The 26568-nt window shown below is 54.8% G+C and overlaps 4 protein-coding genes across 4 annotated transcripts; all 4 read right to left on the reverse strand.

The window, feature by feature from the left end:
- Positions 1-1140: 1140 nt before the first annotated feature.
- JKF63_03976 (uncharacterized protein) lies at positions 1141-2901 on the reverse strand (the record flags this gene model as incomplete). Its single annotated transcript, XM_067899972.1, has 1 exon — positions 1141-2901. One exon carries the CDS (start codon positions 2899-2901, stop codon positions 1141-1143), a length of 1761 nt encoding a protein of 586 aa, XP_067755178.1.
- An 11790-nt stretch (positions 2902-14691) lies between these two features.
- JKF63_03977 (uncharacterized protein) lies at positions 14692-18669 on the reverse strand (the record flags this gene model as incomplete). Its single annotated transcript, XM_067899973.1, has 1 exon — positions 14692-18669. The coding sequence occupies one exon, from the start codon at positions 18667-18669 to the stop codon at positions 14692-14694; it is 3978 nt and encodes a 1325-aa protein (XP_067755179.1).
- Positions 18670-19289: 620 nt separating this feature from the next.
- On the reverse strand, positions 19290-22034 carry JKF63_03978 (uncharacterized protein; the record flags this gene model as incomplete). The annotated part of the gene is made up of 1 exon (XM_067899974.1): positions 19290-22034. The coding sequence occupies one exon, from the start codon at positions 22032-22034 to the stop codon at positions 19290-19292; it is 2745 nt and encodes a 914-aa protein (XP_067755180.1).
- Positions 22035-23240: 1206 nt separating this feature from the next.
- Positions 23241-26498, reverse strand: JKF63_03979 (uncharacterized protein; the record flags this gene model as incomplete). Its single annotated transcript, XM_067899975.1, has 1 exon — positions 23241-26498. One exon carries the CDS (start codon positions 26496-26498, stop codon positions 23241-23243), a length of 3258 nt encoding a protein of 1085 aa, XP_067755181.1.
- Between the last annotated feature and the right edge of the window lie 70 nt (positions 26499-26568).

Raw genomic sequence — 26568 nt, forward strand, 5'->3', positions numbered from 1 at the left:
ACAGTCGCTCCCGCTATTCTGGCCGTAGCCACATGGTGCATCTCTCAGGGTGGCCAAGGACCCTCACACCACACTAGGCAGTGAGAGCCGGGTGAGGTGCGCTCGGGCAACCTAGCCACTCTGCGCACCACGTGGCTGGTACAGACACGCTCGCCCTCGCAGATCGCCCCGACGCAGCGCTGTCCAGAGCCCCGCTGCAGACACCAATAGGAGTTCACGGCTCTGATTTCACTACGCAGTAGATCATCCACCCTGGTCACACACGGAAGTGGTTCGGCATCGGGTCGGTGGATATGAGACTGGATGGCCTCCCCCGCACACGGTCGGGGCGCTCAGCACTCCGCTCCCTCCCACACGATCGCCTGCCACACACTGGGGGGGATGTGCCGCTACTCATCCGCCCGCCGCGGGTCGTCGAGAGCGTAACCAACGTCCAACAACAAAAAACATAAACACACCACCAAAAAGAAGCGATTCGCTTTTTTTAAGGATATCACAGAAATAATGAAGTGCGACGAGCTAAAAAACATTTTTTTTAAGTAGGGAATGATGATCAAAGCGGCAGAAAAACAAAAAGAAACAAGGGTGGGCGTGAGCAAAGAAAGGACCGCGTCTGCCGATGCTGACCACAGATGCACCACTTGCATGAGCACAGACACACGAAGCGCTACAGTGCAGTGGATGCGGCAGCCGTAGTGAACGTTATAAATATATATATATACATGTATAGGTGTATATGTACGCGTATCTCAAAAGTGAGCTGATGTGAGGAGGTCGACCTCTGTGTATAGATGAAAATAATAAATATATCGGCCCCTTTTTTTTCCTTGGTATCAAAGAGTGCGCTGAACGGAGGTCATCCAAAAAATTGCACACCGAAGCTCGCGCGGGGATGTCTGAACTCTCCCGCACATGAGAAATCTCCACTGTAGTACACAAAACCCTCTCCGGTGTATGTGTGTGTGTGTGTGCCACCCCTTCCCCCTGGGGGGAGGAGGAAAGGGGTGAGAAAGCAGGAAAAAAGAGAATTGATAAGGGCACCCCATATAAAAGCTGAACGGAGTGGAAAAGAAAACGACACCCCCCCCTCCCATTCCGATAGTTCATCCGCGTGAGCATATCGTTTCTATTTCGCATCACCTACGGGCCTGTAGTAAGACTTTTGGTGTATACAGCAGGCTGCTCTGCGCCACTCGGAGCTACCACAGCGTCGCATTCAGAGTTTGCAGGCTTCGATATAGACTGTCTGCTCTCTGCCCTCGTACTCATCTCATTGGGTAAAGAGAGCAAGGTAGCGCTCATCCGTTTTGCAGCGTCAAGTGCGCGTGTGTGACGGTCAGAGGAGCTCAGTCCGTTTTCTGGTCGTACCGAGGTGTTACCGCATACGCTACTGGCCTCATCGGTGCGGTGTAAGCGCACCATGGCCGCCCGCACACTGGCGACAAGGTGTTCATCATCACCACTGCTCTCCTCACCGCGGCTGAGTCGATGCTGTCTGGAGTCACTTGTATTCATTGTAAGATCTGAAGTAAAGCTTGGTCGTTTCTCTGAGAAAACTCCTCCTTGCTCACTTTGTCGGCGGCGGCTGAGGCGACGAGAGCCCGGTGATAGGAAGTCCGGCGGCAACGGGGGGCACAGAACGTTCTGGGGAACCGACAAGCCACCAGCGCCGCTGGTGTTCATACTCGGCCTTAGCAGAATGCTCTTCGGTGATTGGGAGGCATTAGAAGCGGCAGCAGTCGCGGCACTTGCCGGCAACTGCGAGAGACTGTCTCCGTGATCATAGAAGACACCAGACTTGTCGATATTGTCGTTGCCGTTGAAAAATGTGAGACCCTTGAAGACACCGCTGTGATTCGACGAGCCCAAAGGCGGGTCCTCGACGGACGGAAACGGAGAAGGTGTTCCACGAGACACACTCAACAACACCGTCGGCAGCGGACCGCAGAATTTGGGGCTGTGTTTGGCGTTTGGAGATTTGATGTCTGCACCGACATGGACAGAGATCAGCGAGCCTTGGGCGCGTTGGTGGTCAGACTGAGCGACGGGGGTGCTCGCCAACGTCTTGCCGTTGGGCAGGGTCTTCCCCGGTCTATTCTGGTTCCCGTAGCTGCTCGATTGAGGTGATCTTACCTCTGGCGGCTCAGCGCTATTCGCATCGCTGCCCAAGAAACGGACGCTGCCGCGGCGAGGCATGAGCGCCACCGCTGTCGAAAAGCTCTGCAACGGGATCGGTTGCCCCCTGCTCAGCGGGATATTTGGTACCAGCGGTGAATTTGTGTCGGTCTTGACGCTGCTCCACCGCAAGATGCTGCTCAGCTGACCCGCGTCGACGGTGCCGCCGATACTGCCAATCTGGCGTATACCTCCATTAGCGGGGATGGAGGCATCTGTGTCGCCAACAGAGCTCAGGAAGCCTGCACAAATACCGTTCGGAGAGAAGTTAGCGTTGGTGCTACTCGCCGCTAATGAGCCGCTGCGCCTGAAGCTCACGAGATCAGACTCACCTCGTAAGCTGGAAGTCAAAACAGATTCTGGCACCGTAGCACTCCTCTCATGTGAGGCACCGCGGTGCGCCAGTTCCCTCCCGCCAGCTGACACAAGCGTACCGGGGAAGCATTCCGGGCAGTCGTCATCTACACACACCGAGTCGCTCGAGGAACTAGAAGGGGACACACATACATCTCTCTCGTTTAGGCCAGAAGCCGTGGTGGGTGACGGTGGGGAGGTACCCCCCACCCCCTGGTGCATTTCCACCAGAGGTGGTGTCCCTGACGCAAAGCAGGTGACGGTGCCACTTCTCTGCAGTGGAGCCAGCCGCGCCTCTGACCTCTCTGGCTGCCGTGTCGTCTTTGAATTGACAACTGAAGTCGGCTTTGGCTGACAGAGGAAGAGCCCCATCACGAAGGCGGGAACGGAGACGAAAAAAAAAAAGTAAAAAGATTCGAATCAAAACGACGATACAATGAAAAAAAAAAAGGAAAAGGTCTAACGGGACTCAACACACAGCCGCGCAACAGACACACACACACACACACACACGCGCGAAAAAAAAAAGTGAGCACTGTTTGACGTGGGGCGTTGGTGGCTGGAGATGGCGTGCAGTTTTGCAGGTGAATCGAAGCTGCGGAAATGTTCGAGGGCAAAAACAAAGACAATCGTGTAACCGATTGACTTTGTTTACTTCTTTCGGATACTTTTTCTCGTTTGCTGGATTGTCCTTCGCCCCTTTATCAGTGTTCGAGGCGGGCTGTGCCGTGTGTGCTCCTCTTCCCTGCCTGGGAGTACCCGTCCGCAAAAGTTGGGCCCACCTGGAGGCTACCTGCGAAAGCTCGGGAGTAGAGGAGGGAGGGGGAGGCAGTTCCTCTCACGTACATCAGCAGAGGAAACAGTAAGGCTCCCAAAGAGACCCACATACAAAACTGTGAGGTTTTATTAGGCCCTAAGAGAACCCCTCGGGGTGGTAGCGCCAGCCCCCGCCTAGCCTGTTCCCCCACCGCCCCCCTCAAGTGTCCCTTACAGAAAGAAATAGCCCGCAAGCAGTGCTGGCTAGCACTGCACTGCACTACACGCACCAAAACACAGAGCAGAACGAGGAGGAGGGGGGGGGGGCGAACCTTTCGAAAAAGCAGAAGAGGGCACCTAGTCGAGGAGAATTACTCTGGAATCAGTTAGGGGGGGCTATGCTAGTGGTTCTATAGTGCGTCAGGCTCACAGGGAGTGGGGGAGCGTAAAAGGGGAGGAGGAGACGCTGAGAGCGCACACACACACAAAAAAAAAAGAGTGCGCAATCCTCCCTTTCTCTACAAATAGCTTCGAAACGACGGTACCTGGGCCATTGCGTATAGATTTGTGTGTGTGTGTGTGTGTGTGTGTGTGCTCGTCATTGAAAACGCGTGCCATTGCATGCGGTTAGAGGTGCGGGTGAAGATGGATGGATGGGTGGGAAAGGGGAGGAGGGGGGGTGAAGAGGCATTCAATGGGGGCACCCATACGCAAAGGACGGTATGGTCACTGAAGCGTCGACAGTGTACTATACACGTGGCAGAATGTGCGTAATGAGTAAAACAGAGGCAATGGGGCACTCAGCGATATACTGGAGGTCTGTGTGTGCGTGCGTGCGTACAATCATAATAGTAATAGTATTAGAGACGCACCACTGATATTTACTTGGTGCGATTGGCGGCCAAGCCCCCAGCCCAGCCCTCACCCCCTTTGGGGGAATCCACGAAGAGGTACCAAAATACGTACGCACATACATTAGGAGGAGACACGCAACAACAGGGGGGGGTTATGGAACAAAGAAAAATCACCAAACAAAAAAAAAGCACCGGAGCTCGATCAAATAAAGTGAGCACGAGCGAGAGTCGACGAGGAGCAGACAGCACCGCGACGCGCACACACACGAACATACACACGTCGTGGAGGGGGTGTCATCTTCTTCTTGAAGCTGTACGCCATCACATCCGAGTAAGGGGGAGTCAATGGCTTCGATGTATCTCCGTACTTGCCGCGTACATCGAAGGACACAGTTGCAATGATGATGTATTTGTCCTTCACCTCAGAGTACCACTAGCTCGGTCATCAGAAAGGCGTCCCCTCACACGCAGGGTTGACATGAGCCTTCACCACCCGCGAGCACAATGCGCCGAGCGCTGCCCCCTCCGAACGTTCGGACACATGTTGAAGAGGGGAAAAAAAAAAAAGAAGTACGCTCGAAGAACAAACTCTGACCACATTTTTTTATTATTACTTTGATCACCGCTTTGGCCTTGATCCTCTTTGTAAAAAACGACTCAATAACGTTGGCAGCTGATGTTCATCAGTGGCATCGGAGAGTGAATGGCCTCCGCGTGCACCGTACACCTCCACGAAGCCGAAGGCTCATGTACCCATCACCACCTCGAAGCAGTCAACCGCAACGAGCTGGCAAGTCACGCGAGTGGTCTTCTCTTTTGAATTAGGTGGAAAAGTAAGAGACACCCGCACAACGCACGTCTCTGTCAGCATGAGAGAAAAAAAATCAAAGCGAGTTTACTTCGTTCAGCCCATCGATCTACGCTTCCGCGTCTGTGTGCCACATAGACCGCAACGCAGCCCCTCTGCATGGCAAGAGCCTGCAGCCGTACGTTGTATTGTCCGCCTCTCATATAACCAGCGAGCCGGAGCAGCCCATTCCCATTTTAGTTTTTCATCGACACAACATGTGTGCCATGCCGGTGTCAATAATGCTGTTGTGGGCGGCGCTGTCCTTTCTAGATAGAGGTGCGCCCCCCCCCCCCTCCCTCCTGAGGGAGGGAGAGAGCGAAAGGATGAGCCAATGGATGTGCTTCCAGTCATCGCACAGCGTTCCATAAACACAGAGATGGAGAGAGATACCAATGGCGTGTAAACCCTAATTATGACACAGTGGTGGGGTGATACACCCTATGCGACTTTCTCCTTGGAGGGAAGTGACCCACCTTGACTGAGGCAGGTGACATTCTGTTTTATCGAGTCGTTGTTCGCTGCGCCCTTCGGGACACCAGTAAACGAGCGAAAACAAAAAAAAGGCTTTAAAAAGAGGCAGCATCAACAGTGACTACGGACCGCACAGATCTGCACACTAAGACGCACACCCCCAAAGCACTGTAGAACGTAACACACTGTCACGCAAGCATCACCAAGAAAACTTATCTGTGACACACAACACACAGGGCCAAAAGAAAACAAAAACGCAATTCGAAGATGCCGCACTAGCCAAACAACATTATGGTAGTAATCAGAGTTTCCAAAATGTGCACCCACCGACGCCAGCATGTGATGCCAAGTGTGCGCTGCACGCACGACAGCGGGGTCAGCAGAGAGGCCACATACCGAAGATCCAATGAAAGAAAAACAAAAACACTCCATAGGACGTCGAGAGAGAGAGAGACATCCAAACACTAAAAGAGGGGGATGGAGAGAAAAAAAAGAGAGAGAGTACAAGACAAAATATATCCTACAGTGGGTGCGGCGTTTTTCTTCAAGATGAAGAACGCGAAAAGTAAAAAAGGAACAATAGAGAATTCGTAAAAATAATATAAAACTGTTCAAGGACGGCAGCCACGAGTGGTGGTCGGAGGGAGAGAGGGAGGGAGGAAAAGAGGCAAGACCGGCTCACAGCGATGCAGGGACAAGCAGCGACACATCCACACGCATGTCAACATGTCTGCACTCATACGTGCACGCAGTGAGCCAGCCAATGTGTAGCGAAAAGAGGAATGAGGAGATATCCATAAAATGAGCCTCCGGCGTAGCTGAGGTCGGTTCAATGGAAAAGGGGAGCCGCGTGCAAGACGGTAGAATACACATGCTGTTCAAGGATTGTGGAAACAACAAGAAGGGAGGATATGCACAAAAAAGGGGAGGAGGGGGGATTAGGAGGAAAATTTGAGGGGGAAGGAAGGGTAGCAGGGATAGAACAAATATAGATTTGTTTATATTTTTTTATATATACAGTTGCATCTAAAGGGGAGGGGGAGGGGAGAGGAAGGGAGGGAGGAAAAGAGACCAAGGCGTCGAAACCACTCAGTGCCCGCTTCATCACCCCCTGCGCATACATCTTCAGCTTCACAGATTTCATCGTGGGAGGTTGGATAGCCCGCCGCCGCAACTTCTCAATCAAACCCGATTCATGAATCGGAGCGCTGCAAAGCCTTCGAGAAGATCTTCTGCTGTGTCAATGGCGACCACAGCTGGAGATGCCGTCGCAGCAGTGGGGACGATGGCCTCTCCTCAGGTGAACTAGTGATGCCACCGCCGTTGCTTGGGGCCCTTGAAATGAAAATGGTGTGTCTACTAATGTGGCACCGAGTGTCGCGCCGCACGCCCGCTGCTCGTGCAATAAGTTGGAGCTATGTGACGTGGGGTATTGTGTGGAGAGCCATGCATTGCGAATGCCGATGCGTCCTCTTGCATCTGTGGGGGTGCAGGTGGCCAGTACTGGGCACCAGCTGTTCCTCGCGAGACGTGGTACTGGAAATTTTCGATCCTCGGAACGACGTGTGGCCATCTGGAGCGGTGAAGGCAGTGAACGGCAGGAGCGGGGGAGCGCCAGTGGTTTCAGGAGGTGAATGTTTTTCGGGCACGTCACCAATATCAGTGGAACCAGAAGAAGCGACGGGTGAGGCGACGCCATGCTCGATGGTGGCTTCGTTGACACCCCCGTCGCCGTCGGATTCATTGAGGCCCGATATATCCGGAGAATGATCGAGTGGTGTGAAGTACACACCTTGGTGAAACGACTGAATGACGGGCTGGGCCTTCATCGCCTCCGCAGCCGCCTGTTCTGCTTCAACCGCTTGGGCGCTCCGCAGAAAAAGATGACGCACGGTCGATCGGCAGAACTTCTTTACGTGAGACTGCGCTGATACGCGTCTTTGACGGCGGCGGCAGCGGCGAGGGTGGGGCAACGCAGGCTTCGGACTGTGAAGAGGGGGAGGCGCCAGCGGGTTTTCAATGCCGGTATGAATGGGAGCGAGCACACAGATTTCGTTGAGTTTCTTTAGAGGGCTCCTCATATGGAATGGATTGCTCTCGCGCTCTCGATACGAGTCTGGGCTCTCGGAGCTCTCGACGTTCCCCATCCCATGGGTTTCCGCGGCACCGCACCCTTCCCGAAAATGAGTTACACTTCGCTTGCAGCACAGCGGGAAGCAGGGGTAACACGAAACCAGCAGCACAGCACCACCACCAAGAAGGAATCCACTGACGATGCTCCCGGTTATGATAACCGCCAACACACCAGCAAAGGATAACATGGGTGATGAGTGAGCGAGGGCGGCCGTAGTTGTTGTTGTAGTCGTCGTCGTCGGGGCCTTCGGAACCCCTGCTGGCGCCTCGGTCTTCTCAACGACCATCGTGGCCTTAGCAGTGAAAGCGGTGGATGCTGTTGCGCCTCGTTTGTCGTCATGGGCGCGATGGTGGGTGTCTCTAAGCTTTTCCAACGCAGCTTCAGATCGAGACAAAGGCGCTGCGCGTTCGAACACCTCAGAATCCGCCCGCACCTGCTCAAAGGGGAGCACAAGTAGAGCCGCCGCATCAACCCCACGCCCGCGGTGTAGACGAAGCCTGCAGGGCAACGCCCTGGGGCCCTACTCCACCGTCGGGGGGAAGACGATAGACTTCCTTTGAGCCTGCTTGGCTGTGCTACATGAGAAAAATAGCAGGAAAACCACCGCGATCCAAACACGGCGCATGAACTGTATCGATAAACGTGTGAGCCCAGTCCCGATACACAGATCGGCCAGTATATCCCAAGGCGGGCATCGGGCACACACTTTTCATCGCTCTCATATGACGTCTTCCTCAACTCTTTTTTTTTTTTTTTGGGGGGGGGGGGGAGAGGGGCGGGAGGCGGGATGGACGGAGAGAGAGAAGTACGATGAAATTCCATCCGTGTCACAGAAAGATGAGACGTGGTATGCATGTGTGACAAGCACATCAACATAGAGTGCATAGAGAAATACAAAGACGTGACAACAGACACAGACATGTGGGGACGAGCTAATACAGTTGTGAGCGTGTCGGATAGTAGCCAGGAGTGATGTGAAAGCGAGGGTCAAGGAATGGAGAGGGAGTATTGAAGGGGGGAGGGGGAGAGAAGCCACCAGCAAAGGGAAGGGAGACAATAATGAGCGCCGACACGCACAAAGCGCCGGAGAAGGCACGCACGAGACCAAGTGTGTGACGCCCGCAGACTGTGGAGATGGGCTGGCTGGAATTCATGACGTACTCTGCAGCTGTCTATTCGTTGCTGAGGGAAAAAAACACCGCAACGTGGAGTACAACGATCCAATGATATATATATATATACATGTATGCATGTATTTCTTCTGTATAGAATCTGCAGCGTTGAAATGCGTGATGCGGAGACCGTACTTAACCCCACCCCCTTCCATTCCCCCTCCTCTTGTTGAGATGATGCAGCGTCGTCCCTGTCCTCATCCATCGGGGGGAGGGAGGGGGGGCGATACATGGACACACACGTACACACATACAGAGAGAGAGAAAGAGAGCCATTCAAACAAACGCATTAGAAAACAAAAACGAGAGAATGAAGCGGATAAAATGAAAACAAAACCAATACGGGAAGAAAAGGGACATTCAACGACGCTAACGGGGAGAGGGGGGGGGGGCAAAGAGAGAGAAATACTTGAAAGAGATGTATGCACAAATGTTGGACTTTGGGTCAAGCAGAAAACCAACACACACAGACACACACACAGACATAAAAAAAGGGGGGGATAAAAGATTCCAATTTAATAAATAAAAGATGAATACACACAGCCGCCAACATATGCGCAAAACAACGAGAGCGTATGGCATTGGGAGAGGGGGAAAGGGGGGAGGGGGGGAAGGAATATCGAAAAGGCACAAAGAAGGCTCCATTCACATCAAGAAGGAAGGCTAAGATACACCGACACAAACAAGCACAGTGGACAGCGCCTCAAATAGCGATAAACAATGAGCAAAAAAAAAAGAGGGAGCGAAGAAGAGATCACGAACTCCAGATAAGAAGACAGAGGGGGGGGGGTTGGAGGTCAGCCAGACGATCGCGAAGAATAAAGAAAGAAGGGGAAGTTCAACACCGAGCAGCGACGGAAAAGATCGAGCAAAATCCACACACACACGCGCACACACACATATTTAACAAACAGAAAAAAATAGAGGACATTACAGAATTTTTGCTTTACACATTTAAAACATGTCTTTGGGGGGATAACGAATCACCACCACCACCAGAACCACCAAAACCTAATGTAAACGACGTCAAATGGCAGCACCAACAAAATCTTCCCCATTTCAGAAACAAAGATAAACAAGGGGGGGGGGCTCAGATGTCAGGAGTCTCAGAAGACGGCGCGAAGGACAGCGTAACCAATGTAAACCTACACGAAAATCAGCTTCTGATTCTCAAATGGAGAGCACACGGGAAGCCGAAAGAAAAAAAAACTGCCAGATGATTGTCTGTTGGTGCTCCGTGATTCTTGTGTTTAACTACGACTCTTTCATCTTTTTTTTTCCCGTTGCATTCCATGGGCATCCACTGCCCCCTTTCCCGCAACCCTTTGAAGGCTGTCAGTTGTGCAGGTGTGGCGACCTCACCCTACAGGAAAACATTTGAAACACAGCGAATACGGAGACATTGAACAGAAAAATAGGGCATTTTTTTCCCCTCTGCACCACCGTTTTGCTCTTTTGTTTCCAACATAGAAGACTCTCTCGAGACGGAATAAACGAAGATCGGTGACGACTATATGATGCGGGAGGGAGTATGCCAGAAGAAGGAAGGTGCAGGGGGTTGGGAAGTGGTGATAGTGGATGTGAGGCTAGCTTGTATATGGGTAATACCGCCCTCTTTCCCCCCACCCTCCAGCTCCAGAATTTGTTTTCGTCTTGCCCTCCCCTCCTCTCCTCCGCTCCCTTCCCTTTGATCTCACAGCGTCAATGATTTTCTCACATCATGCGCACCTCGCCTCCAAACGACACAAAAGACCCTCGTCGGGAGCGCATTGAGGTCAACAATTTCTTTTTCTTCACTCTAAACGGTACAAACGGCAAGATTCTGCTCTCTGAGTCAGAGTAATGAGCCGCTCCTTTAGCCAGCCCTGCCTGGGGCGCGGCGACCGCTTCTGTCGATGGACTCGTTGGACACTCATGCTTGGTGTCGTCAATGAAGAAGATCCCGTAGCCCTCGTCTTTGGTAAAAATGAGAGAGTCCTCTCGTACTGTGGCCGATGGGGCACCGTTGTCAGACAATATAGGCAGGCAGAGATCATGCGAGCCTGCACTGCTGACAGGGGAAGTCACATTTCTCAGTCGCCGCACCGTAGGGCTTGTGTGGCCCAATACCGCCAGCGCTGTGGAAGGAGATGTTATTCCTCTTTGCGGCTCGAGGACCGGTGGCGGTGACGTTTGCTTCAGCTCTCGAGCAATTGTGTCTCTGTTGTCTGGAACGAGCACCCTCTCCTCCTGCTCCCTCCCCAGTGCGGGAAATAAAGCCGCAGCACCCATCGCTGGCTGCTGGAAGTGATGTGGTGACGTCGTCTCCTTTCGCTCTTCCTGCGCGTCGAGCATCAAGGCAGCGCGAGAAGAATGCGCAGAGCGGCCGCTCCCACCAGGCCGCAGTTGGGCGTGGTTTGAGTTGTGCTGCTTGTCGTCGCTGCTTGGAGGCTCTGGCGTCGGTACATACGAAGGACACTCTGGCGATTGGCACGAATTTTCTGTCTTTGACTGCTCCCCTCTCACCTGCGACTCCTCTTCCGTTAACGAGTCCATGAAGTCTTCACGACCCCCCAGAGACACGATAGTCTTCCCTTTGCAATATGAAGCAGCCGCTTCCGTTGGAGGGCCCCCTCCCTGTGGAGCCTGGCTGTTGAATAGATGAGAAGTCGTGTTTCCCGGTGACACCACCGTTTCAGTGCAATCCCCCACCGTGTGGGGCCCGCCTGCCTTTGAGTTCGACGGTGGTACCTCCAACAGAGGATAAAATGCAGAGAGAGAGATGGACCGCATGTCACATAACTCGGGGGTTGTGCTGCTCTTGGAGCATCTGCGGCGATCATCCGCCCCGGCGCTACTCCCGACACCCATTGAACTCTGTATCTTGGGACAAAAAGCAATCAAACTATAAAACAGAGAACTTGTGCGATTGATGAGACGGGAGAATAATGTAGGGTGCACACCCAGATGCACCGCGACGTGTGTGTGGGTGTGTGTGTGTGTGTGTGGGGGGGGAGGAGGGGGGTGTAAGTGCGTGCTGGCAGATCTGTTTTTCTGGGTGCCACATCCCTCATAGTCCAGCTGCTCGCACGAAACGACGGCAGGGGAAGAGAAGTTGCCCAACATTTTTTCGAGGGAGGAGGAGAAGAAAAGAGAGAGAAAAAGAGAGAGCAGAGGTCAAGCAAACGCCTGGGAGGGGTGAAGCCGGTGGGTATAGCGATAAGCTAGAGGAGAAACCGTAATGCACCACGATGGTCCTTATCCACCTTCACGATAAGTCAGAGAGGAGTGCCTCCACGACAAGAGCGCCCGAAACAGCAAGCCACCAATTGGTAAGAGCGGAAAGATGGGGAACGTCAAGCTCGCAGCAGCAAGGTATACACATATATATATATATACTCGCTTCCCAGGGTGACATGGAGCGGACCACAAATCCACTCGAGTCCTACACACCTGAGAATACACACCAAGTCCACACTACCAGCTGCATCACATTGTGCACCGGCAAGTACACACTCTACACACGGCCTTGGCCCTCGGTGACGCATGCGGTCTACACCACCTCAACATCATTCTGCAACGAGCTAGTCAGCAAGTGTGTGCATAGAAACATACCTAACCGAGCGTTGCAGCACTGCGGGCACACACGATGGTGTTCGCCGTGTGTGTGTGTGGACCACTGGGAGTGGCCAACGCGTATGCTGGATGAGCTTCAAAGAAAATAACTGAACGCAGGCCAGAACCCCCCCTCGAATTCCGTCAGACGGTGATGGGGCGGTCCCCCTCCCCTCCTCGATTGGAGACTCGAGGACTCAATGATGTAGCCGGGTTGTTATCATCAGTCTGGCATATGTGCACCACACACACCCAACCAGTCGCATACAGCGGATGCCGCATACCGAACACACTCGTGCGTACACGAAAAGGGCCGACGAGCATCGATTTCCCCGCGCGTGTTGTCACCCATCACGGCCGCTCCTCCGACCCCCCCCATTCCCTGCTTGACATCGTTTGTGCACAACGCCCGCGCTCGTGGATCTTGGGGGACTGGTTCACGACAACGCTGCTTTCTCAGTGCCCACTGCCTGCACCTCCACTCGCGTCGACACGACGAGCCAAGTCCAGGGCTGCTTGTCTACGCGTGCCGTAACGGGGTAGGACGGTGATGTGAGCCCGTGGCAGCAGGGGGGTATGCCACCTTCTCCTGAACTCGCACAGCTTCGATGGGAACGTGGGGTGTGTCAGACAAAAGGGGCCCTGTGTGGACGGAGACGTGCCTCCGGGACGTGGAGTCCCGAACGGGTCCTGAAAAAAAAAGTGAGAGCTGCAGGGATTGAACCTGCGACCCTTGGATTTGGAATCCAATGCTCTACCACTGAGCTAAGCCCCCGCAAGAAAAACGTACCAGTGATTTGCTCGGTGTGGTGGGAAGGTGTGCGCAAGACGCAAAACGTCTGCAACCGTTCCCAATTTCTCTGCGCTCTCCGTCTGCGCTTCCGCAGATCCCCCGCACAGCGGCCCCACGCACAAGGGAATGTTCGGCTGGCTGAAAAGCGACAGTAATGCGCTACAGCACGGGGGATCTTGCAGGAATAAGGGAGTAGATGAATGGATGAAAGGCGCACTGAGACACAAAAAGGAAACGAAGGGAAAAATGGGGGAGGGGGGTGGGGGACAAATACGTGTGCCAGCGGGCTCACGTCCACTCAATCAATCAACTGAACAAATAGAAGCAACTCATGGAAATGCAACACGAAATGCCGAAGCGGTAAGCAGATTTAACGGGCTTGGAAGAAGAAAATGAGTTGAAAAAAAGGCGAGTCAGCCGCGATCCTTTAGGTTGTTTGAGAAGAGAGTAGGAGCTAGCTCAGTATCGCACACTGCCATCGAGTCTTATGGACTTGTCAGCGAAGATGAATCAACCCCACCACTACCTCTTCACCAGCTGGGGGCCTGCCTCGCTGCGTTCTGATTCCTTCACCCACCATTTTCTTGTCTGCACCCACCGGTAAAGTTGTCATCAATGCTGGGCCAGGAGTAAAGCCCCGCCATGAGTTGTACCCCCGCTTTCTTCGGATCGCCTCTTAGCACTTCGAGTGCTAGACAAGATCCTCTCCGCCGTCTGAGGACCTCCTGCTGTGTAACCCGGTGTTCAACTCTCAAAGAATGCTAGACCATGTTTACCTTTATTCGGCACCCACTTTTCAACCCAATATGTTCGACTATGATCGGCGTTGTCGGAACGATGACTGCAAAAGAGATGAGCCAACCCCCTGTGTGGTTTCGCTTGTGCGCCATGTACAGAAGGAGTATTGGGGGAGAGGGGAGGGGAGGGGGAGGAGGGGCATACCATGCACAAGGATGTGTGCTTTGAAGCGCAAGTGCTGTGCACGTAAAATAATAAGAAAGGATACACTGGACAAAAAGGGGGAAGGGGATCGCCCAGGCACAAAAGCCTTCCTTCCCCTCCCGATAATGAGGCTGCATGTCTTGTCCCTGTTCTGAACCTTGAAAACGATGATCCTCTCATTGAGAATCGCAGCTTGCCCGTCTGCAGGACCAGCAAAGCGACAAGCATCTCTGACATCTCCCCCTCACCCACAGAGGTTTTGAAACACAAGGAAGAGAAGGGAGTGACGAGTGCTGGTAGTCCTTCACCGATAAGGCCCTTTTTTTTTTCACGATGAAGTGGAGGCATTATCTTTTCCTGTTCGACCATGTGTATTTGCCTCTCACAGAGAGATGTGTCTCAGTCATGGCCATGGTTGACGTGAAAATGGGCACAGAGCGAAAGTCATGGGGCCGGACGTGTGAAAGACAAGTAGTGCACGCAGAGGAGGGAGCACAACAACAGCACCTTGCTGTGCGCTGAGAGAGAATATCGGAGAGGCACACGCACACACAGACGAAGTAGGCATCCCTGCAGGTGGCTCTTCGGTGGCTTGCTTAGCTTGGCCGCTGCGCTGAGAGTTGACTGCTCTCACCCAGGCCGAGGCATGCCTCCACCGCCTGCGGGTTGCCCGAAAGCTGAGTGAGAACCACGTGTGGAAATGCATGATACCACACCTCTAATGCCCCCTCCCACCCTAGCAGCGAAAAAAAGAGCTCACAATGGTGCCTCTGCACTGCAGAAGAGCTGCCTGGCAAATCGAAACGTTGCTGCTTGTGTAGGGGCCGAGACGACGACGAGGGGGAGACCGGCAGGGAGGCCGAGAGTGGACCCCCTTGCATCGGATGTCGATGATCCCCTCCCGCAGCAGCAGCAGTCTGCTTCTCTAGCAGGTAACAAGTAGCCTCAAGGGCAACCTGCCGTGGGACAGTGTGCCCGTGAGAACTGGCGCGCGACTGCGCAGCGGCGCACAGGTGGTAAAGGAGCGATAGGGTTCCTGGGCGCACTGTCTGTAGGCCGCAGAGCTCACATTGCAGCCGCACCAGCGTCGCACCGGTTCTGCTGACTTCAGCACTGTTGTCAACGTCAGTGGACCTTTCCCCTGGAGTAAGTGCCAACAGCGCCTGGTCGTACTCGGCAATGCGGCAACAGAGTTTGAGGAGGTTGTGCAGCAAGACCGGCTCCACGGAATACGATTCCCTCGCGGCTAGGAGGGTACGCAGAACGAGTCGAACGAGGTGAAGCGCCACCTCGCATCTCTCCGAGCTGGTGACATCACTCTTGACGAAGTCAAGCTGTCCCCGTTCCCCTCCCTCTCTCACGCGCGCGGTAGTCGAAGATAGACTTGACAGTGGCAGTGGCGGCAGAAGACGGTTAAGCTGGTTTGGTAAAAGCATATGCGTCGGCGGCAGGCACCTGTAGCGCACAATGGCGCGCTCCAGAAGCTGCTTAAGATGCCGGACTCGCTTCGCAGAGGTGCGCGGCGCACCGCCGTCTTGATCGAGAATAGTTGCACCAGGGAGTGCGTCCATTTGCATGCCTTGACTGACCGGATCAGATGAGGCTGAACTAGGAGGCATCGAGGCATCCAAAAGAGAAAGGACAGCCTCGAAGGTAGCCCCATAGTACGCCTCCCTCGCCATAGCATCAGTTGTTGCCTGGAGGGACCCGTTCTCGACAAAGGACTCATCCCCTTCCCGCTCCCCTGTGTCAGTGCAGGCCGCAGAGAAGTGCGCTGCAAGAGACGCCAAGTAGCGCCGCGTCAATATCCAGCGCCCGGTGTAGCACAAACCTGCCTCCGCAGAAGAATTGGACGACACCGACGATGTCGACGGCGAGGTCAAATACTTGATAACACGCAGCACCTCGCAGTGCACGGCAGCAGGGTACGCCACGAGCCACGAGCGGAGAGGAGCCGCCGGGCTTTCAGACGCGTCAGAGACTTTTGGCGGTGGAAATGCGCAGAGGAACAGCGAATCCAGAAAACCAGTGGTGAACTCCTGCCCGGCTGCAACAGTGGTCATCATCGGAGAGTATAGGTGTCGCTGCATCAAAAGCCACACCACTGTAAGGGCTCGTCCGCTCGGGTGGTGGAAAAAAGCGGCGCTGTCGGCCCACCACGTGAGCGAAGGAAAGCTGCCGGTTCCACAGGGAGTCCCATGGGCATCAACACCGTCACGCCGCTCCCCCTGTCGACTCCCCGTACGTGTGCTCTCTTTCAATAAGTGGAAGAGTGTGGTGGCCTCAACCCTCAGCCTTTCTTCTCCTCTCTCGAGCAATAGACTACGCAGTGTTGGGTACTGTGCCACCTCCAGCAGCGCCGCAGGGAGGGAGACAACCGCCTCCGGGCCGAGACCCCTCTCAGCCATCTCCAAGTCAAGTGCCTTGAGTGCAAGCTTCTCCGCCACTTGAATTTTCCCCTGCGTGTGGAGGAGCTCCACGGCGGCAGCCAAGGCCAGTGAGCGTGGTGTCGGCGACGAGGATGTCTTAGCCCGGTGAGTCACCACAGAAGCTGATACTGTGCGGCGGCCTGCGGCACCAGTAACTTCTGGAGCCTTCTCACCCTGGCGCGTCTCCAAAACACCGTACTCCTGAAGAAGTCCGAGCGCCACGTGCCAGGGGAGTTGAGGGTGGCGCAGCAAGAACGAAAGTGCCGCGAGGGTGGGCGTACGGTGTAGTGAATGGGAGGAGGAGCCATTCTTTTTGTTCGCGCCCTCAGGCGGCTGACAAACTGGTGAACTCGAGTCGCCACAGGAAAGTGTGTGGTAGTTGAAGGCGAGAAGCTCGAGACAGTAGCGCCAGAAGTCCTTGCGCGCCGCCAGCACCGCAGGAGAGGGAGTGCCATGTTTCTCCTCCCTCAGCGCCAACGTCTTCGAGAACACACACTCTACTTCCCGGTCATTCAGCACCAGACGCGTCGAGAACACTGTAGTTTCGGTCAGAGAACAAAAAGTGGTCCCACCCTTGCGTGGGGCTCCGGTGCCACGCTTCCCAGTGGTGTTGCGGTGCCGATTTAGCGCAGCCACGACCGCAGTCACCGAGTCGATGGTGGCCTCATGAAGAAAGCTGATCCGTGCCTCTCCGATTTCCTTCCGAGAAAGACCAAACGGTTGCTTGATAATGGGTTCTGTGAACACGTGGTGGGTTCGAATGGCTCCGTCTCGAGCATCGGCCCTTGATGGGTGGGCCGGTGCGGTGTGCATGGCTTCCTCGAACAGCAACAACGCCTCCTCCCACTTGTGTTTAGAGAGAAGACCCCGAATGAGTTTGAAGGTGTCCAGCAGAGATCCGCATCGGGCGAGGCCGAGCACCGCCAAACGATCTTTCTCCGACGGAAGCGCCTGGACAGCGGAGAGGAAGTGGCCGTTCAGTCGAACAAGAGGAGTAGTAGAGGAAAAAGAATCGGTGCCGGTCACATCGCTGGAATGCGTGCGTGTGGCGCCGAGGCCCGGTTGCAGCTGCCGCACCATTGCAGCGAGAGTGCCCGCTGGGGCGCCAGGAGAATGTTGTACTGCGGCCATCGCAATGGAAAGCGTGGTACCCCACATGCGAGACTCCCATTCCTCTCTATGCGAGGATATGCGCTGCTGCTGCGCGCGGTGGGTTTTCCGTGCGTGTAGCAGTTTCACACAGAGTTCATACACCTGCAGCACTTCTGCCCACTTGCCGGCGCTGCCCAACTGCTGCACCAAGTAGGATGTCGTTATAGGGCCTGGCAAGTCTCGCTGGTAAAGCGTATGATAATAGAAGTGGAGACCTCTCTCCCACTCTTCGGCCTGTAGAAGCGTTGTCAGAGTCATGTGGCGCAGCGCCTTCAGGAAGGCGGAGTGTGCGGCTGTATTTGTCGTGGACTGCGGTGGTGACGAAGACGTGCCTGCTTTGGAGGGTAACGGCTTGTGGTTGATAGATGGCGCGTGAACTTCTGATACACAGAAGTGGTAAAGACACAGCGCCTCCTGCCACGCGTGTTGCGAGGGCGGAGCGAGGCTGATGTGGTGCAGCAGCTGCGCTGCCGCAGGAGGGCCAAGAGAGCTCGGGAACATCGGCAACTGCGCGGGAAGCTGTTTCTCTCGCCAGTTGTGGAGAATCTGCAGGGTCAGCGCCCAGCCGGATGGAGGGAAAACGCCATACCGCAAAATATACTCTGTCGCCTGCACCACTGCACCAGGTTTGGGTGCAGATATACGGCTTGGCACACCCCCTTCCAGCTGCGCCTTCGAGCAAAAGGTGCCCGCCATCTTGTCCACCAGGCGGGCTAGCTCCATCAACTGCAGTGCAGCGGCCCATCCGTGTGACACTCGCGGCGGGTTCCTGGAAAACCGGTGGTACGCACTTGTCCTGGTCGCCGTGCCTTGCGCCCCACGTGACGGCGTCCGGTAGATGAAGGACCAAAGGCCGCATGGAAACCACTGAATGAGGTACTGCTGTAGCTGAGCTGAGTAAGCATGCTGCGGATGCCGTTCCCGACGCGCCGCACTCAGTAGACGCGCAAGCGACGCACTGGACAGGCGGGCCGATGACGGAGGCGACGACATGCATCCTGGCAACGGTGCCGGGAAGAGGATACGGCAGTAAGGGAGGGGGGAGAGGGACGAAAAAAGTGCGAGCGGCGGATTACCGCGAATCCGCAGCGTGCAAAACGCTCAGGACAAGATGGGGGGAAGGGGGGAAGGAATTTTTCGTCTAATGACCGTACCGAGAAGGGATGAGAAGTGTCTACGCTGACGCAAGTCACTCAACATGCGCCGTGGCACTGGACTCTGGCGAGCGCCATCCAACAGAAGAGAGGGTGCTGATGTGGCATGAAGCGCGAAGCGACCACTATGCTTCGATCGTTTTTCCCCTCTTTCCCCCCACTCCCCCCCCACTCCCTGCCAAAGCGGAAAGGGGGGACACAAAAAAAGGAAAAGCACAACCAGGTAAAGCCTTCGCATCCCTCAAAGAGTCCCCATTTCGAGCAGTGTTGCCCTTGCCGTCTGGACAGGAGAGCGATGATGCTCATAAACTGCCTCTTCGACATAATCCTATCATACGTACTTGCTCGTCTCTCATAAGATGAGAGGATAAACACCTTAGTGCGAGGCGCACACGCCCACGCTTGTACATACACAGACATTAACCCATCACACTCACGAGGAATGCCGGCTGCGGGAGATCACTGTAAAATGCCGTCCTCTGGAACCCACCCATGCGGCAAGTGCCTCGGTTGCATGCCCCTCACAAAACTCGATCGCCAGCGCAAGATAAACTGGCCAACCGCGTGTTCACCCGTCTTGGCAGATGACGACGCATAGGTGTACTTCTCCAAAAGGAGACGTACTACCTGAAACGCGTGACTGTCCACGTACGGAGCCTCCAACGCCCCAGGGTCAGCCTCCTTGAGAACGGGTGTCGAGCTTCGCTGCGCAACGCCGCCATCCGATTCTATCACATCACTGCCGTCGACCGGCTGACGCAGTCGCTCCTCCGCTCGAGTCAGAGTGGGGAGCAGCGCAAGAAGCTCCGGATGCTCGCCAAGCCAGTACCGAGTCAGAACACTCCGACTCGAGTTACTTTGCTTCACACCAGCGTTGTCTTCGCAGACGTATCTCGCAGTGCCAGGCACCTCGGCAACGCCTGTTAAAATGAAGTGCACGCCTTGCGCCGAGGCGACGCCATCGCTTTCGGCGTGAAACACAGTGTTTTGAAGCGCCCAACCGTCCTGGCAACTGCCTTCCTCATGTTGGCGTAAAAAAAATGGATAAGCGGAAGCGTGTCTCCGCAGGTAGTCAGCCATCATGTTGCGCCGCTCCTCTGGGAGAATGGTGACAGCCGCTGCAGGTGCGGTGCCGGCCTTCGGTCTGTGCCGCCTGTTGCCCCGCTTGCGCCTCGTTGACATTTCCACATGGCTACAAGCACTGCCAAACGAGGCCGCCACCTTCTCCTCGGCGATGTCAGCGTCGCCCCGGTCGCCCGTCTCCTTTGGCCCTTGCAGGTACTGATAGTGGTAGTGAAGGGCTTTGGCGAAACTGAAGACTTGATCCAATATCGCACGGTGCTCCATCAACGAAAGAAAATCCTGCTTCCCTCGAAGACAGAGCCGCGGGTGCAGATCGCAGTCTTTCTCGGGCACACAGCCTTTCCCCGGCGTAGATGCCACTTGTCTCTTTGCCTCCTCGTAGTCGGCAGATAGTCTATCGATGGACTGCGCCATCTCGCGCACCGCATCGGCGTACGCGTCGCGCTGCTTGGCGCGCAGATGAATGAGCGGAATGCCAAAGTCTTCGGCAACGCACTGGCGCAAGCGATCGTAGAGCAGACGTGACTTGGCAAAGCAGTGAGGGCACAGCAAAAGCAGGTCGTAGCTATTGTGGCTCATGTACACGCTTGGAAAAAAGCGGCGGTACATGAGCGGCACAACGGCAAACCGCACGAGCGACCCACCGCTGCCGCACACGACACAAATATTCTCCTTTGGTTGCTTGAAGTAGTCCATGTTGCGACGGATGTGCACGTCATTGTAGCGCGCAAAGTCAGGCGCAAAGCTGAGCTGAATGGCGGACACCTCCAACTCATTCATCATTCCACCGAACGTTGCCTTGTCCTCCTCTCTCACCACTGCGCCGGCGGGTGTGTGCCACTGCACTACCCTGGCTAGTCCCTTCTTGTTGACGTACCAATCTGCTTTCGCTTTGTCCACAGTGAAAACCAGCTGCATGTCAGGGTTGAAGACGTTGATGTTGTCATAGTACGGCCGATCACGGCCCTTGCAGAACTGATCTCTGGCTTTGTCCGCTACGTCCGCTGCGGCGGGGCAAGACCCTTCCCGCACAGACGTACTCGAAACAGTTTGACCAGCCTCCCATACGTTCTCTCCCGCAGAGTTTGCTGCGTCTTTGAGTGCAGTCGTGGTGCCGTTGAAGATGTTAGTGCGGCCGGTGGTGCAGCAAGCCAGCACTTCTCGACAGTCAAGCTCCTTCACCGTACTCCACGGCAAATGAGTCGCTCCGTTGCTAGAGTGCGTTGCGGAGACCAGGTTGTCAACCATAAATCCACCGCCCTTCAAAATAGCTATGCAGACGTCGTACGAAGCCTCGGCGTCCTCTGCTGCGTACTCAATCTGCAGCGGCGTAAGAGCGCCATGGCAGCCTCCCCAGTCGCTCATCACGACAGCCATATCCTTTCCCAGCTCTCGTCCTGTGAGGGCGCAGCATAATTTCTTGAGGCTTCGCAAAGAGTTTGTTTGTACCACAATCTTCTTCTGGTCGTCGCTCCCGCAGCTGTGATGGGACAGCGTTTCAGGCAAACAGGCATCTGCCAGCTCGACCAGATCCACCGCTGACCGAAGCACAACCGCCGGGTAGTCGCGATGGAGTTTCACCTCATCTCCATGGATCCCGACACCCACCTTGAAGATGTTTTGATCGTGGATGAGACGCAACATGTTAGTATATACTTCCTGCAAAACGGCCACTGAGTTTCTTCTCTGCCCTTCGCGGTAGCCTGGCCAATGAGCGGACGCAGGCGCATAGGGGTCGTGAAGAACATCGGCAAAGCCGCCCGTGACCAAGGCGAGCAAGTGAATCCACTTGACCACGATTGTGCAGGAGTACGTGCTTAGCTGAATTATCGCGACGGGTCCCGTCAGTCGGCTCACCTTGGAGCGCCCAGACGCCCTCGATGCCTTTACAGGTCCGATGTGGTCGCTGTCGGTGTCGGCTAGATGAAGTCTTGTCGTCCACTCCATGTCAAACCCGACAAAGCCGTAGGACGCCGCTTCGGTGGAAAGGACTTCCCATAGAGAGCGATACTGCTCTGCATCGATCACTCTCCAAATCGGGTCAACCACAAGGCGCCGTCGCACTTCTGGTGCCACCGCACCATGAACACCGCCGAAAAATGACCCCTGCGTCGCAGCCATCTGAACTCAAAGGACAACAGAGAAAAGAAGAGCAACACCTCCAATGGCGAAATGACAACGGGGGAGGGGGGGATAGAGGGAGGAAAGAAAAATAGTGAAGTGGGGGTATTTGGTGTACCCGGCGTGCGTCATTTCAGGGAAGAACTGAAAAAAGGGATGGATAAACCGAAAAAACCGGCATCTCCATGAGCCAGCCGAAGATGACCGTCGCAGGAAGCGTTACGGCCTGCGTCTTTGGTTTCAAAACCGTAGAGAGCGACGCTGTCAGGAGGGGGGGAACCAAAGCCTGCGTCTGTTTGGAGTTTTGTCACCAAAGGAGAACTGCATGGCCCCGCAGGGCCCCGTATAGCAAGGTGAGGTGCACCTCAAGAGAAGCACAGAAGAAACCGAGAACACAAGTTACACATGCACATGATGACACTGCCAACACGGCTTGCAGCCATTGGCAATGGGGTGGCCACGGCCATGAACTGGCCACCAGGGGGAGGTTAAAAAAAAATAAGAAAAGCGTGAGAGGGGGGATACCTGAAGAGCCAATGCAGTCCAACACATGTTCCCCACTCCATCCCAGGAAGGAAGCGAGGTCCTCTTCTCGTGGAAGAGCACATCAACATGATGACCTTCCACTTACACTCTCCGTCACTCTCCCACGAGTAGATACACCTTGAGGATCCCTCCCTCCTCCTCTCTCCCCGCCCTCTCCCTCCTCGATTCCGTTACCTACAGGATCCCTGTGTCGTGGTGGGTAGTCAAAAAGAGGTTGAAAGGGAGGGAGGGAGGGAAGAGGAGGAAGAGGAGGGAGGAGGGAGGAGGAGGAGGAGATAAAAGAGAAACGTTTAGACGAATAACACCCCTCAGAAAGAAAACTGAAATGAGCAAAAGAACGACATAAAGTAAGAAGCAGACGAATGGTTGGAGTATGATGCAATTGAAAGGAACGGAGAGGACTTCGACATGGTCTCTCCCCCTCCCCTCCACCGCCCGCCATTGTGTCTCTGTTTTTTTTCTCGGCAATCCGCCCCTCCTTCACTCCGGTGACTAACTTTCAGCTGAAGAAAAGACTTTCCCTGCCGTCGACCAAAGAAATACGCTGTGCACAAGCTAGTTGAGACAAAGGCTCTGAATACAACAGAGCAAAGGACGGGGGAAAAAGCACCCCGTGGAGGGCATTACATTCTGTAGGACACGCGAGATCTGCATCAGCCCCTAGGCCTCACGAATGCTTTCCACAGGTTTCAACTCTCTCTCCGCTTGGTATTCGGAGCACAGCGCAGCGATAATACCCCGCCAACGGATCTCATCGCTGCCTTGGTTATCGGGGAGGAGAGGCCCGTTGCGCATGCCATAGAGAGAAGTCAGAACATGAAGGGTGCGAACAGTCTCCTCGACGTGCTCGATAGAAGATCGCACGCGGCCGACGACGGCAGTCATTGAGTTGCCACCGAGCAGGTCGAACAACAGGGACGCCTCGACAGACCTTGTGTACGGGATCACAGGAAGTTTGCTAGCAAGAGCCGTGACCAGGTCCCGCAACATCTGATTCGATGTGTTTGCAAAGCGGGCGCTCTCTATGTCTGTCTTTTGGGATGCGACTGAGCCGCCACCGCACCAGTCAAATATGGTGAGCCTGCCCACGGTCTGACATTGGCGCACAGCGCTCGTCCGTACACACTGGAGCTGGATCCATGTATGTGAGCGACCATTGTAGTGCTGCCGGCGCTTCACAAGAAGGTTATCGACCACGTTAAGGATGCTGCAACTTGTACAGTCGATAAAACGCACGTTCTTTGGTTGTACAAAGCCATTCGCATCGCAAGAAACCTCCGTCACGTCGTCCTCCGATGCACAGTCGAAACCTCCGCGGGTCGATATCTCAACAACGGCGACACGGTAAGTGAAGTGGAAAGAGGAACGGTTGGGACTTTCCGCGGCTGCCTTTGAAAGATGCTTCGTGAGGAGGGGAAGAATCTCCCTCACGAGTGTACTCTTTCCTGAGCGAAGCTCCCCAACTGTCAGGAGGGCGAACTGGTAGCCTGACCAAACAAAGGCCAAAGGGTCGCAAAGCTCAGCACAGATTTGTTCCGCAGAAGAATTCTTATCGAAGCAGTAGTCGTAGTGATGGACCGTCTCTACGCCGCAGTCCCTGAGCACCAGCGTCGTTGGATCAGCAACATCGACCCTCGTCGCTGGATCAACCATTGGTGTGTCCACATTACTAGTATCGCTAATGGAAGCGAACACGACCACCTGGCCCTTCAGTGATCCCATAGCTCGATCCGTGCGAGCCAACCGCACTTGCGACTGGTAAAACTGCTCTGCCAGACTGTTCCGCTCGTCTGCGAGCCTCCTAATCCGCTTTTGGAGCTTTTTCAGATCCTTCTGCAGAGACACAAGCTCACCGGGTGCGCCTCCGACCGTCAGCGATTCATCAGCTGGCTGCCGCTTCGCCTTCAGAGCCACTGCAGGTTTTTCCTCGAGATCCGCGCGAGTCTCATCCAACAGCCGGGCGAGCTCCGCGTTCTCCAGCTCTAGCTTCTCAATTTGGTCGAACTTCTGCTCTAGTGTCTCCTGCAACTGCGGGTTGGCCGCTTTTCGGTGTGTGATGATCTCCATCGCTTTCTGCAATTCCACCTGTCGCTGATAGGCAAGAGTGACTTGCTGCTCTGTGTCGCTAGAGGCGCTCTGCAGCGCCACCAACTGTTCTTTGAGACTCGTTACTAAAGAGCGCAGTACCTCATTCTCGTGTGCCAATCTGGCAGCCTCACGCGTGGAGGAAAACTGCCCTGTTTCTTTTTCAGTTGCCTGGGCTACTCGCTCCAGGTCCCCAACTTTGAGCCGCAGCTCGATATTCAGCTGATTTGCCTGGATGAGTTTTTGCTGAAGCTCTTGGTAGTTCTCTTCCATCTCGGACGCAGGCGCAGGTGAGACCAACGCGGAGACGTTCACTGTCGTGGTGTTTGAAGCCGCTGAAGCTGCAGCGGTGTCTCTGGATTCTAGAGGCTGGCTATTCGCCTTAGCACGGTGCTCATGTTCCAGAGCATTCCGCAACTCTGTCATCTCCTCCGAGAGCTTGTCGTATTGGTCTTCGATGGCTTCCTCCTTCAAGGCCAGCTTCACGTTTTCGGCTGTGAGAAACGCTACCTTCTGCTGCAGCTCCTCGTTCAGTTTGGATAGCAGGGCGCTCTTCTCCTGCAGCTTCTCCACTTCCTCGGCATCAATGAAGTCGATCTCCGTGGGTGACATCTGCACAGCTGGTGCTGGTGCTTCATGTTCTGGTGTCTTCTTAGCACTATCACGTTTCGCATTGTGGAGTGTAAGCTTGTGTGCCGCGCTTTTGAGCTCCAATTCGTGAACCTTGGCACCGCTACTTTTCAGCTGGTCGGCAAGCTTGCGCACCTCTACAATGCGCTCGGCAAGTGTGCACTCAAGTAGCTTTATCTTGCTTTCGAGCTTCTGCACCGATTCCCTCCAGTGTGCTTCACCCGCTTCCTGCAGGGACGCACAACGACTGGAGGATGGTGACTCGCCGTCTGCGTTGCCTGAGCGACCTTTCGGCCAATGCAGGGCGAAGATGTCCTCGAGTCGTTTGCGAAGAATACTGTTCTCAGCAACGACTGCTTGCAGTTCGTTTCTCAGCTTGTCCTCCTCTTCCTTGGATCTTCTTGGCACATGCTGCGCTTCCTGGTGCCCAACCCATGCAAGATAGTGACGATAGACGGACGCCCACTCTTTTTCTGTTTCCGCGAGTGCGTCGCACTGCTTCTGCTTGGAAATAAGGTAATCCCCTGTGTACTCTACAAGAAACAGGATACCCTTCTCTCCCAAAACACCTTTGCCATCCTTCACTCCTTCTTTCCAGTATCCGCAGTACAAGTCGTCGTTGGACTGGCAAAAAATGCCGAGGCCCTCCTCGTGGCCACAATTCCACTCACCGTCGTACAAGTCACCATTGCTGTAATAGAGGATGCCCTGCCCTTCTCGGAGGCCATCATTCCAATAGCCTTTGTAGCAATTGTCGTTCGCGGCGAGTGTAAAGACGCCGTACCCACACATTTGATTCTCTCTCCACGAGCCGACATACTCGTCACCGTTGGCGAAAACGAACTGTCCCCTGCCGTGTTTCTGGCCCATGTACCATTGCCCGAGATACCTGTCACCATTCGCGAAGATGTAAGAGCCATGGCCGTGCTTGTGATCCGCCTTCCACTCACCTTCGTAGACGTCGCCTGTTTTGGCGTAAGTGTAAACACCGTAGCCCTCAATTCTTCCATCCTTAAAACTACCCTCATACGTGGCTCCGCTAGGGAAAGTGAACTTGATGTTCGCGCCGTTCAAAAGCTTCTTTTTCTTCTTGAGTGTTGGGGTTTCGCCTGCAGAAACAGGTACAGCGTCCGTTTCGGACATGGGCTCTGTCAGCCTCGGTGGTGCTGGCACCGGCGCTTGTTCTGCCGAGTGGACGCTCATTAAGCAGGAAATGTGGCTATTCCCATGGAAGGAATCAAATAGAAAAGCGGAGAATGGTGGGTGTAGAGAA

Source organism: Porcisia hertigi, chromosome 31 (genome assembly GCF_017918235.1).
Source record: "Porcisia hertigi strain C119 chromosome 31, whole genome shotgun sequence".
Classification (NCBI taxonomy): Eukaryota; Euglenozoa; class Kinetoplastea; order Trypanosomatida; family Trypanosomatidae; genus Porcisia; species Porcisia hertigi.